Source organism: Salvelinus alpinus, chromosome 4 (assembly GCF_045679555.1).
Source record: "Salvelinus alpinus chromosome 4, SLU_Salpinus.1, whole genome shotgun sequence".
Lineage (NCBI taxonomy): Eukaryota > Metazoa > Chordata > Actinopteri > Salmoniformes > Salmonidae > Salvelinus > Salvelinus alpinus.
In genome coordinates this window covers 83,809,258-83,823,494 of record NC_092089.1, presented here as the reverse complement: position 1 = coordinate 83,823,494, position 14,237 = coordinate 83,809,258, and the positions used below count along the sequence as shown (strand labels likewise).

The window sequence follows — 14,237 nt, the reverse complement described above, 5'->3', positions numbered from 1 at the left end:
TAGGCAAGAAAGCAAAGTCGGCTCCATCTTTCATTGAGGCAGATGGCTTGTTCATAACAAAAAACTTGTTCATAACAAATAACAAAAACCCTTTGATAATGCCAAACACTTCAATAACTTTTTTGTTGACACGATAGCAAACTTGGGCATGACATGCAAACAACAAATGCTGAGCCTTCATATTCATGCAAAATGGACCAAATAATGAAAGACAAGCACTGTAATTTGAGTTCCACAAAGTGGGTATGGAAGAGGTGAAAACATGGTTGCTATTTATAAATGTCAAATCACCCTGGTACAGGTCACCTGGATGGTCAATTGTTGAGGTTGGTAGCGGAATACATTGTGACTCCTGTTTGCCACATCTTCAATTTAAGCCTAGAAGACGGTGTGCCCCCAGACATGGAGGGAGACAAAGGTCATTCCACTACCCAAGAATAGCAGAGGACCCTTTATTGGTTCAAACAGCCAATCAATCAGCCTGTTACAAGTGCTTAGCAAACTTTTTTTTTTTTTAATGTTGTTTAATCAAATACAAAGTTGTTTTACAGAAAACAAATTAACAACAGACTTTCAGTATGTGTATAGGGAAGGGCACTCAACATGCTCGGCACAGACACAAATGACTGATCATTGGCTGAAATAAATTGATACTAAGAAGATTATGGGAGCTGTTTTGTTAGACTTTTGTGCAGCTTTTGAAGTCATTGATCATAACCTATTGCTGACAAAACATAGGAGTTATGGATTTGCATCCTCTGCCTAATTATGGTAAATACCTATCTAATAGAACACAGAGGGTTTTCGTTAATGGAAGCCTCTCATGCAAATTGAGTTGAGTGTGGTGTACCGCAGGGCAGCCGGCTAGGGACATTATTGTTTTCTGTTTTTACTAATGACCTTCCACTGACCTTGAATAAAGCCTGTGTCTATGTACGCTGACGACTCAACAGTATACATGTCGGCTGCAACAGTAAAATAAATAACTGAGACACGTAACATAAAGCTCCAGTCAGTCTTAGAATGGGTAACTAGCAATAGGCTGGAGTTAAATATCTAAAAACCTAAAAGCATAATTCTTGGGACAAATCACTTGCTCAACGATAAAACTCATTTAGATCTATTATTGAATCATGTGGCTATTGAGCTAGTTGAGGAGACTAAACTGCTGGGTGTAACCCTAGACAGTAAGCTGTCATGGTCAAAACAGGCTATTACTAGCCTGTTCAACCTCTCTTTCGTATCATCTGAGATCCCCAAAGATTGGAAAGCTGCCGCGGTCATCACCCTCTTCAAAGGGGGAGACACTCTCGACCCAAAATGTAACAGACCTATATCCATCCTGCCCTGTCTTTCTAAAATCTTTGAAAGCCAAGTTAACAAACAGACCCTCGACCATTTCGAATACCACCGTACCTTTTCCACTATGTAATCTGTTTTCCGAGCTGGTCACGGGTGCACTTCAGCCACGCTCAAGGTCCTAAACGATATCACAGCCGTCTTCATTGACCTGGTCAAGGCTTTCGACTCTGTCAATCACCGCATTCTTATCGGCAGACTCAATTGCCTTGGTTTCTCAAATGACTGCCTCGCCTGGTTCACCAACTTCTTCTCAGATAGAGTTTAGTGTGTCAAATCGGAGGGCCTGCTGTCCGGACCTCTGGCAGTCTCTATGGGGGTGCCACAGGGTTCAATTCTCGGGCCAACTCTTTTCTCTGTATATATCAATGGTATCACTCTTGCTGCTGGTGATTCTCTGATCCACCTCTGCGCAGATGACACCATTCTGTATACATCTGGCCCTTCTTTGGACATTGTGTTAACAAACCTCCAAACGAGCTTCAATGCCATACAACACTCCTTCCTTGGCCTCCAACTGCTTTTAAATGCTAGTAAAACTAAATGCATGCTCTTCAACTGATCGCTGCCTGCACCCGCCTGCCCGACTAGCATCACTACTCTGGACAGTTCTGACTTAGAATATGTGGACAACTACAAATACTTAGGTGTCTGGCTAGACTGTAAACTCTCCTTCCAGACTCACTTTAAGCATTTCTAATCCAATCCAATCCATTTCCAAGTCTCCTTAACTCATGCTGCCAAACATACCCTCGTAAAACTGACTATCCTACCGATCCTTGACTTCGGCGATGTAATTTACAAAATAGCCTCCAACAATCTACTCAGCAAACTGGATGTAGTCTATCACAGTGCCATCCATTTTGTCACCAAAGCCCCATATACCACCCACCACTGCGACCTGTATGCTCTCGTTGGCTGGCCCTCGTTACATATTCGTCGCCAAACCTGCTGGCTCCAGGTCATCTATAAGTCTTTGCTAGGTAAAGCCCCGCCTTATCTCAGCTCACTGGTCACCATATCAACCCCCACCCATAGCACGCGCTCCAGCAGGTATAGTTCACTGGTCATCCCAAAAGCCAACACTTCCTTTGGCCGCCTTTCCTTCCAGTTCTCTGCTGCCAATGACTGGAACGAATTGCAAAAATCACTGAATCTGGAGACTTATACCTCCCTCTCTAACTTTAAGCATCAGCTGTCAGAGCAGCATACCGATCACTGTACCTGTACACAGCCAATCTGTAAATAGCACAACCAACTACCTCATCCCCATATTGTTATTTATTGTCTTGCTCTTTTGCACCCTAGTATCTCTACTTGCACATCATCATCTGCGCATCTATCACTCCAGTGTTAACGCTAAATTCTAATTATTTCGCCTCCATGGCCTATTTATTGCCTTACCTCCCTAATCTTCTACATTTGCACACACTGTACATATATTTTTCTATTGTGTTATTGACTGTACGTTTGTTTATGTGTAACTCTGTGTTTTTGTTTTTGTCGCACTGCTTTGCTTTATCTTGGCCAGGTCGCAGTTGATAATGAGAACTTGTTCCTAACTGGCCTACCTGGTTAAATAAAGGTGAATTTAAAATAAATAAAAGAATAAATATAGACTCAATGGTTGCTAAAATGGGAAGAGATCTGTCCATGAATGTGCATTGCTCTGCCTTCTTGACATCTCAGTCGACCAGACAGGTCCTACAGGCCCTAGTTTTGTCGCACCTGGACTACTGCCCAGCTGTGTGGTCATGTGTGGCGAAGAAGGACATAGGTAAATTGCAGATGGTCCAGAAAAAAGTAGCACGTTTCGCACTTAGATGTACACAAAGGGAAAGTGTCAGTAACATGCATGTCAGTTTCTACTGGCTCAAAGTTGAGGAGGGATTCACTGCATCACTATTGGTCTTTGTGAGGTGTTGATGTGTTGAAGGTAGTGAACTGTCTGTTCAAGCAGTTGGCTCACAGTTCAGACACTCATCGGTACAACACAAGACATGCAACCAGAGGTCTCTTCACAGTCCCAAGATCCAGAACAGAGGCTGTAAAACGCACAGTATTAAATAGAGCCATGACTACATGGAACTCTGCCTCCCCAGTTAACTCAAGCTAGCAATAAAACCAGTTTCAAAACAGATAAAAGAACAAAGGGGACTATGAAGAGACAGCCATTTTATATATCTTGTATTGTAATTTGCAATGTATTATGTATAAGACCTAGATATTGTGTGTATGTACTGATATGTAGGCTATGTGTGACGTTTTAAATGTATTTCAGTCCTTGACTTATAATAGTCTGTACTATGTATTATGTCATGTTACACGTGGACCCCAGGAAGGGTAGCTGCTGCTTTTGCAGCGGTTCATGGGGATACTAATAAATACCAAATACCAAAATTACAGCTGTGACTAAGTGGCCTCCTCTTCCTCCTCTCGTTATTAATCACCACCAATTAATGTGTGTGGCTCCGTGAAACACGCTGGTAACTTCCTTAAGGTGAGATGAATGTGCTGTAGTTCCTTTGTGATGCTCAGTTATCTTGTCTCAGCACATTTAACACAGCTCTCCCAGAGCCTTGATGGAAGTACGGTATGGGAGAGGCAGGGTGTGGGAGAGACAGGGTGTGGGAGAGGCAGGGTATGGGAGAGGCAGGGTATGGGAGAGGCAGGGTGTGGGAGAGGCAGGGTATGGGAGAGGCAGGGTGTGGGAGACGCAGGGTGTGGGAGAGGCAGGGTATGGGAGAGGCAGGGTATGGGAGAGGCAGGGTGTGGGAGAGGCAGGGTATGGGAGAGGCAGGGTGTGGGAGAGGCAGGGTGTGGGAGAGGCAGGGTGTGGGAGAGGCAGGGTGTGGGAGAGAAAGGGTATGGGAGAGGCAGGGTGTGGGAGAGGCAGGGTATGGGAGAGGCAGGGTGTGGGAGAGGCAGGGTGTGGGAGATGCAGGGTGTGGGAGAGGCAGGGTATGGGAGAGGCAGGGTGTGCATCCCAAATCGCACCCTATTCCCTAAATATGGGCCCTGATCAAAAGTAGTGGACTACATGTTGTTCATTTGACTAATATGTTGTTCATTTGGGACACAACCAGGGTGTCTGATGATGAGACACAGACAGAGACCTGCTGTACTGAAGGGAGTCGGGGTGGAGGATGGATACTGTCATGTGATGCTAGATAGGTCAGAGTCATGTGAAAGGCAGAGGCTTTGGTTTGGTTTGTTATAATGTATATGCATGTGAATGAGGTCCTAATGGAGAGTTAGGCAGATGGTTTTATTTTTTTAGGTCTCCTTTATGTCCTTCTCCCCTTCAAGTCTAGCTGGACATATCCTAGGGGTTGTGTGTGTAGGTGTCTCTAACGCCTGTCTCTGGCTGTTTCTCCCTCTAGGTCTCTGTCAGGGCGGATAGTGGGTGGCGTGTGGTGGTTCTTCACTCTCATCATCATCTCGTCCTACACGGCCAACCTGGCTGCTTTCCTCACAGTGGAGAGGATGGTGTCCCCCATAGAGAGTGCTGAGGACCTGGCTAAACAGACTGAGATCGCCTACGGAACCCTGGATGCTGGCTCCACCAAAGAGTTCTTCAGGGTGAGACCTGTGGTTTACTCATAGACACACACCTGTTTGACTAGCATATACATGTAGTTTACACACACACACACACACACACACACACACACACACACACACACACACACACACACACACACACACACACACACACAGACCTCCCCTCCACACACACACACACGCACACACACACACACACACACACACACACACACACACACACACACACACACACACACACACACACACACACACACACACACACACACACACACACACACACACACACACAAACACACACACACACACACACACACACACACACACACACACACACACACACACACACACACACACACACACACACACACACACACACACACACACACACACACACACACACACACACACACACACACACACAGACCTCCCCTCCACACACACACACACACACACACACAAACACACACACAGACCTCCCCTCCACACACGCACACACGCACACACACACACACACACACACACACACACACACACACACACACACACACACACACACACACACACACACACACACACACACACACAGATGCCCCCCCCCCCCACCCACCACACACACACACACACAGATCCCCCTCCCCCACACACGATCCTAACCCCTCCTCTCTCCCCAGCGGTCTAAGATCGCGGTGTTTGAGAAGATGTGGTCGTACATGAAGTCGGCCGACCCCTCAGTATTCGTGAAGACCACAGACGAGGGCGTGATGAGGGTCAGGAAGTCTAAAGGGAAGTATGCCTACCTGTTAGAGTCCACCATGAACGAGTACATCGAGCAGAGGAAACCCTGTGACACCATGAAGGTGGGGGGGAACCTGGACTCTAAAGGATATGGTATCGCCACGCCCAAGGGCTCACCCCTCAGGTAATAACGTGGAACTGCACCTCTGCCTCAGAGCTGGATATGGCTTAGGCATCTTTTTTTTGCATGAATGTTTTTTTTTATGGAGATACTAGATGCATCCCAAATGGCACCCTTTTTCCTATATTGTGCACTACTTCTGACCAAGGCCCACAGGGTTCTGGTCAAAGGTAGTGGACTATGTAGGGAATAGAGTACCACTATAAACATCAAACACTTGGCCCTGCATGACCCACTGGTTTATCGGTGTCAGAAGCAGCATGTATGACCTAATGTTAAAAGGTGTCTATATTTTCACCATGGAAACTTGACGTGACCTTTATGACTACAATCTTAGAAACAAAGGTGCTCTCTAGAACCTAAATGGTTCTTTGGCTGTCCCCATAGGAGAGCCCTTTGAAGAACCCTTTGTGGTTCCATGTAGAATCCTTTTGGGTTCCATGTAAAATCCTTTCCACAGAGGGTTCTACAGTACATGGAACCCAAAAGGGTTCTCCTATTGCCGAACAACCATTTTAAGTTCTAGAGAGCACCTTCTTTTCTGAGACTGTAGACATAGAGGTTACCTTTTGGAACACTTTTTCTAACTGTGTACTGTAGAGCTGAATATCTCTGTCTGTGTAATCTCTATGACTACTGCAGAGCTGAATATCTCTGTGTAACCTCTATGACTACTGCAGAGCTGAATATCTCTGTCTGTGTAACCTCTATGACTACTGCAGAGCTGAATATCTCTGTCTGTGTAACCTCTATGACTACTGCAGAGCTGAATATCTCTGTCTGTGTAACCTCTATGACTACTGCAGAGCTGAATATCTCTGTGTAACCTCTATGACTACTGCAGAGCTGAATATCTCTGTGTAACCTCTATGACTACTGCAGAGCTCAATATCTCTGTGTCTGTGCGAGCTAAAGCCTTGCTAAGCCCGACATCCACCACCTAGGGCTTGGTCAGGTTGACCGGACTCTGAGTGCTTACAGAAGTGGTCTGTGGAAATCTGACCCCCCTTTCTTTCCTCCCTCCTTCAGAAACACTTATTATCCTCTCCTTTACTCTCCTCTACTCCCCTCAACTCTCATTTCTTCTCTTCTCTCTTCTGTTCTCTTATCTCATCTCTTTTCCTCTCTCATCTCTTCTCTCTCCCCTGTTCTCCTCTCTTCTCCTCTCTCCTCTCTTCTCTCTTCTCGCTTCTCTCCCCTCTGTTCTCCTCTGTTCTCCTCCCTCCTCTCTTCTCCTCTCTTCTCCTCTCTCATCTCTCCCCTGTTCTCCTTTCTTCTCCTCTCTCTGTTCTCCTCTCCTCTCTTCTCCTCCCTCCTCTCTTCTCCTCTCTTCTCCTCTCTCATCTCTTCTCTCTCCCCTGTTCTCCTCTCTTCTCCTCTCTCTGTTCTCCTCTCCTCTCTTCTCTCTCAGACTGATGATGTCAGGCTTTGATGTGAAAAGATTAGAAAAACTGTTGTTTTTTGGGGGGGGGATATTATTTGTATTATTATGAATTATTGTTTTATAACAGCTAAAGCAGACAACACCCGCCTAACCTCACCTCTCATGACTACAGTCCATGTCGTACATGTATTCTGTTCCAGAAAGATCTTGCAGGTGTCATGTGGATCTTTGAATTCAACCATAATCATCTCAATTTATTTTAATGAGAAGCTTGCTATGGAGAGATTGCATTTATTTTAATGAGAAGCCTCCTATTGAGAGATTGCATTTATTTTAATGAGAAGCCTCCTATGGGGCGAGAAGACTCCTATTTAGTGTCATTGAATAGTCATTTAGTGGACTTTCTCAGTAGGATGCCTGCACAAAGCGAAGGTCCTTACTCACAATCAATTTCTCTCTCTGTCTCTGTCTCTGTCTCTCTCTCTCTCTCTCTCTCTCTCTCTCTCTCTCTCTCTCTCTCTCTCTCTCTCTCTCTCTCTCTCTCTCTCTCTCTCTCTCTCTCTCTGTCACTCACTCACTCACTCACTCACACACACACACACACACACACACACACACACACACACACACTGAGAGTGATCGGTGGTATTCACTGATATTGACAGAGAAGATCATTACTCAGATAATGTTTTGTAAGGGAGTCTGAGACATTTTCAGACTGAATGGTCTCCTTCATTGAGATGCCATTGTTCTGGCCAGCCACTCAAGATGTGGGCAAATGAAGCCATGAAAATTATAAAATGTGTATTTCTTCTCTTTCCGATTCAGAAATTAGTGATCACCCCCTTTTTTGTTTACTGAGGGCTCTGTTCAATCAAATGTGCCTTAGAGGTGCTGCCTGGTGACAGTATCTCTGTTCTCACACAGGAAACGTTCTGAATCTTTAAGCATATACCTGTCAGGGGAGTCTACTGAATATTCTCACGGTGTCTGAAACCCTTCTGCACTATTACTTCAGTACACTGCACTATTACTTCAGTACACTGCACTATTACTTCAGTACACTGCACTATTACTTCAGTACACTGCACTATTACTTCAGTACACTGCACTATTACTTCAGTACACTGCACTATTACTTCAGTACAGTCAAGATGAGATACGATGCCAGTTTGATTGAATTCATCTCTCAGCATTTCTACATGAACAGCTTTTCATTTGACAGGATCTCAACTGTTGTTATCCTGAAGAATTGTTGTGTTTTGACCCTGTCCTCGCTCCATCCCTGATGTTTACTGTTGTGTTTTGACCCTGTCCTCGCTCCATCCCTGATGTTTACTGTTGTGTTTTGACCCTGTCCTCGCTCCATCCCTGATGTTTACTGTTGTGTTTTGACCCTGTCCTCGCTCCATCCCTGATGTGTTCTGTTGTGTTTTGACCCTGTCCTCGCTCCATCCCTGATGTTTACTGTTGTGTTTTGACCCTGTCCTCGCTCCATCCCTGATGTTTACTGTTGTGTTTTGACCCTGTCCTCGCTCCATCCCTGATGTGTTCTGTTGTGTTTTGACCTTGTCCTCGCTCCATCCCTGATGTTTACTGTTGTGTTTTGACCCTGTCCTCGCTCCATCCCTGATGTTTACTGTTGTGTTTTGACCCTGTCCTCGCTCCATCCCTGATGTTTACTGTTGTGTTTTGACCCTGTCCTCGCTCCATCCCTGATGTTTACTGTTGTGTTTTGACCCTGTCCTCGCTCCATCCCTGATGTGTTCTGTACAATGTACTGTTCTCGGGTGGTTCTGCTACAGCCTTGATAACTCAAGTGGTATGTTATCTCCCCAACACAGCTGCACTAGGCGTAAGACAATAACTATTATACAATCTATATTTGATGGTAGTCTACATCTTTTATGGTATGGATTAACAAATTACATTTGTAAAATTAAGCTGAAGCCCTTTGCTGTTCGACAAGATATATAAGTAATATACTGTATATCAACCATTTAGAATGTCCAAACTCAAGATCAACCCTGCTCCATAGTATATTGCCTCCGTATATCGCCATAGGCTTAGCCAAGCAGGTGGTGTAATCTAGCGATTCGTCAAGCTGTTTGACAAGTGGCTTGATTCTAGAAATACTGTAACATACTTCTTAAGTTACGAAGGCTGTTGGGAAAACCCACTCATGTTTTAACCTGCCTTCTATCCCCATCCCACCACCAAGCACTCTGCCGCCTCATCTACTCAACCTCTAACCTGTAACCCACCACCAAGCACTCTGCCTCGTCATCTACTCGACCTCTAACCACTAACCCACCACCAAGCACTCTGCCGCCTCATCTACTCGACCTCTAACCTTTAACCCACCACCAAGCACTCTGCCGCCTCATCTACTCGACCTCTAACCCACCACCAAGCACTCTGCCGCCTCATCTACTCGACCTCTAACCTTTAACCCACCACCAAGCACTCTGCCGCGTTATCTACTCGACCTCTAACCCACCACCAAGCACTCTGCCGCCTCATCTACTCGACCTCTAACCTTTAACCCACCACCAAACACTCTGCCGCCTCATCTACTCGACCTCTAACCTGTAACCCACCACCAAGCACTCTGCCGCGTTATCTACTCGACCTCTAACCTTTAACCCACCACCAAACACTCTGCCGCGTTATCTACTCGACCTCTAACCCACCAACAGGGTATATTATTATATACTCTACATGAACACATAAACATCCATGTCTGACTACCTGGGATGAGAAAGGATTCAGAGGTTTGAGAGAGAGAGAGAGAGAGAGAGGTCCTATAGATATGGATGTGGTAGTTGAGTTCGCTGAGCTAGTTGGTGGTCTTCTTTCTATGCTAGAGTCAATTATCAGCTAAGGAAGGAGTAAGAGAAACTCTATATTGAGTTTTGACACTCGACAACTAAACAAATTTGTATGAAGTGAATAGAACAGTGATAGTTCTCCATTTCCATAGTGGAAACATTGAAAGGACATGAGCATCTACAGACAGACAGGTAGACTTCCAAATCTGAAGCATCTCTCCATGATATCTGCTCTCTCCCTCCTCTAAGAGGTCCTGTCCTCTATGTGGTTAAACCTGACTCAAGTATGGCCAGCAAGCATTTCTGTCCATTGAGATATATAAGTAATATACTGTATATCAAGCATTTAGAATGTCCAAACTCAAGATCAACCCTGCTCCATAGTATATTCACTCCATATATTGCCATAGGCTTAGCCAAGCAGGTGGTGTAATCTAGCGATTCAACATTCATAATCATAACCACTGTACAGACGACTTACCTACCTGTCCATATACTCTTTCAAATGCTAACCCAGTTATCATTATTAAAATATAGCTCCAACATTTTCATAATCACTCTGTACAGTCTATAAATACATATTTATATACCTGTCCATAATATACAGTACTATTTCCTAACCCAGGAAAACTGACCCAGTTATGATTGTATCTATTATCGTTCTAAAGAAACCCTGTTAACCTGGCCGTGTTAAAACTGAACGAGCAAGGCCTGTTGGACAAACTGAAAAACAAATGGTGGTACGACAAGGGCGAGTGTGGCAGCGGGGGCGGGGACTCCAAGGTCAGAACCCTGTTTCAACCAACCACGCTGATCCACCAGGGGGGTAACCGGCCAATCACAAAGCTGCTCAGACACTCTGGATGGCAACACTTCCTGACAACTCTATATGGTGGGTGAAGGGTGGGGGAGGGATTAAAACACAAGAGAGACACATGATATTTTATCTCTTCCTAGCCATGGATAGGTCTATAGCCCCGACTTCAACACAAAGGGTAACAAGTGCTTCAACTCTGTGTGTAGGGGCCAACTTAAAACTACAGAGTGACATCATGCTCTCTCTCTAGCCAAGATAACCTACTCTAGTCCTTCTGGGAGGAGGGTGTCTGGATTTAGCACAGTTTGTATTTTGCCCTGTTCTCATGACTAAGGAAGGATAGCATGCATTCATGCGTAGGATCCTTATCAAGCTGATACACTGAAGACTTCAAACACACAAAGAACAGAATTGGGGTTTTTTGTATCTCTGTGCCCAAGCACCTCCTACTAACTAGACACTCCTACAGCTTTTAAAGGGGAATAGAATCTGCAATCAGAATATTTTCTGACGTGTTGTGTTCCGTAACAGAGGGTTCACAGCTGGTGTGCCGGTTACCCAAAGTGATACAGTAATACACATCTACTACAGTACAGTAGGGAGAGATGGAGTATTAACACATATCACTTTGACTCTGATGTACATGTATGTTCCTAATGATCTTCCTGTTTACTTTATGTATTTGCCTGTGAGTGAACGTGTGTGTGAGGTTTCCAACTTCTAACCAGTGACACAGCTAAATTGCAGTAAACCTTGATGCGTAGATGTGTTATATGATTGGACATGTTCTGAATGACTGACATAAGATAACATATGTTATGCTATGTTATTTATGTTATGGCCCTGCCCTGTCCTGGGTGTGGCGTACATGCAGGATCCCGGTAAACCTAGCCGTGTTGAAGCTCAATGAGCAGGCCGTCTTAGACAAACTAAAGAACAAATGGTGGTACGATAAAGGAGAGTGTGGCAGCAACGACTCCGGACGCAAGGTCAGTCACACACTATAACTCAGTCCTTATACCCCCAAACACACCCGCATAAAACCCCTGATCCTAGACCAGTCCTTATACACCAAACACTCCTCACATCCTCCTCAAAACTCCTGATCCTAGACCAGTCCTTAAACCCCAAACACTCCTCACATCCTCCTCAGAATCCCTGATCCTAGACTGTCCTTAAACCCCAAACACTCCTCACATCCTTGTCAAAACCCCTGATCCTAGACTGTCCTTTTACACCAAACACTCCTCACATCCTCCTCAGAATCCCTGATCCTAGACCAGTCTGAAACTACAGAAGCCCTGTAAAGTCTGTTCCCAGACCAGCCCTGATATCTCAAACTATCGCTCTCTCTCTCTCAGTTCACTACTTAGACATGCCACTGGTTCTCATTAGTATAGTGACTGAGATTGGTGGACTCAAAATCCATTTCTCTCTCTCTCTCTCTCTGGGAGCCAATCACTGTTCTCTCTCTCTCTGGGAGCCAATCACTGTTCTCTCTCTCTCCCCACACTGATGTTCTCTCCATAATGAGGCCAAGGAGGGAATTAACTACTAACCTTGATGGTTGAGGTGAAACAGTGGGGTTTACGGTCGTTAAATCAAATGACGGTGTAAATATGCTAGAGGTCATATGTTGTGATACCCAAGAACATATGCTGCCTGCTCCTTGTTGCAGAACATCAGCCACATACAGTGCCTTGCAAAAGTATTCACCCCCCTTGGCGTTTGTCCTATTTTGTTGCATTTTCAACCTGTAATTTAAATGGATTTTTATTTGGATTTCATGTAATGGACATACACAAAATAGTCCAAATTGGTGAAGTGAAATGAAAAAAATATATATATAAATTCTAAAAAAGAAAATGAAAGGAAAAGTGGTGCGTGCATATGTATTCACCCCCTTTGCTATGAAGCCCCTAAATAAGATCTGGTGCAACCAATTACCTTCAGAAGTCACATAATTAGTTAAATAAAGTCCACCTGTGTGCAATCTAAGTGTCACATGATTTGTCACATGATCTCAGTATATATACACCTGTTCTGAAAGGCCCCAGAGTCTGCAACGCCACTAAGCAAGGGGAACCACCATGCAAGCGGCACTATAAAGACCAAGGAGATCTCCAAACAGGTCAGGGACAAAGTTGTGGAGAAGTACAGATCAGGGTTAGGTGATTAAAAAAAATCCACAACTTTGAAAATCCTACGGAGCACCATTAAATCCATTATTAAAAAATGGAAAAAATATGGCACCACAACAAACCTGCCAAGAGAGGGCTGCCCACCAAAACACACAGACCAGGCAAGGAGGGCATTAATCAGAGAGGCAACAAAGAGACCAATGATAACCCTGAAGGAGCTGCAAAGCTCCACAGCGGAGATTGGAGTATCTGTCCATAGGACCACTTTAAGCCGTACACTCCACAGAGCTGGGCTTTACGGAAGAGTGGGCAGAAAAAAATAAGCAAACATATTTGGTGTTCGCCAAAAGACATTTGGGATACTTCCCAAACATATGGAAGAAGGTACTCTGGTCAGATGAGACTAAAATTTAGGTTTTTGGCCATCAAGGAAAACGCTATGTCTGACGCAAACCCAACACCTCTCATCACCCCGAGAACACCATCCCCACAGTGAAGCATGGTGGTGGAAGCATCATGCTGTGGGGATGTTTTTCATCAGCAGGGACTGGGAAACTGGTCAGAATTGAAGGAATGATGGATGACGCTAAATACAGAGAAATTCTTGAGGGAAACCTGTTTCAGTCTTCCGGAGATTTGAGACCAGGTCAGATGTTCACCTTCCAGCAGGACAATAACCCTAAGCATACTGCTAAAGCAACATTCGAGTGGTTTAAGGGGAAACATTTAAATGTCTTGGAATGGCCTAGTCAAAGCCCAGACCTCAATCCAATTGAGAATCTGTGGTATGACTTAAAGATTGCTGTACATCAGCGGAACACATCCAACTTGAAGGAGCTGGAGCAGATTTGCCTTGAAGATTGGGCAAAAATCCCTGTGGCTAGATGTGCCAAGTTTACCCCAAGAGACTTGCAGCTGTAATTGCTGCAAAAGGTGACTCCACAAAGTATTGACTCTGGGGGGGTGAAGAGTTATGCACGCTCAAGTTTGATTTTTTGGGGTCTTATTTCTTGTTTGTTTCACAATAAAAAATATTTTGCATCTTCAAAGTTGTAGGTATGTTGTGTAAATCAAATGATACAACCCCCCAAAAAATCCATTTGAATTCCAGGTTGTAAGGCAACAAAATAGGAAAAATGCCAAGGGGGGTGAATACCTTCGCACGCCACTGTACGCAGTACCTCTAAGCAATACAAGCAGGCATGTGTGTTCTTTGAAGAGA

At 44.7% G+C, this 14,237-nt stretch overlaps 1 protein-coding gene across 4 annotated transcripts in view; it reads left to right on the top strand.

Moving 5' to 3' along the window:
- Positions 1-14,237, top strand: part of LOC139574569 (glutamate receptor 1-like) — a 200,176-nt gene that overhangs the window by 175,821 nt on the left and 10,118 nt on the right. For 2 of the 4 annotated variants that reach the window (XM_071399283.1, XM_071399286.1), the window contains exons 12-14: positions 4,743-4,941; positions 5,598-5,845; positions 11,749-11,863. In XM_071399283.1, coding sequence (XP_071255384.1) covers positions 4,743-4,941; positions 5,598-5,845; positions 11,749-11,863 — 562 coding nt within the window. Of the gene's footprint in view, positions 1-4,742; positions 4,942-5,597; positions 5,846-10,725; positions 10,841-11,748; positions 11,864-14,237 lie in introns of all 4 variants that reach the window. The other 2 variants (XM_071399282.1, XM_071399284.1) reach the window with 1 other exon arrangement.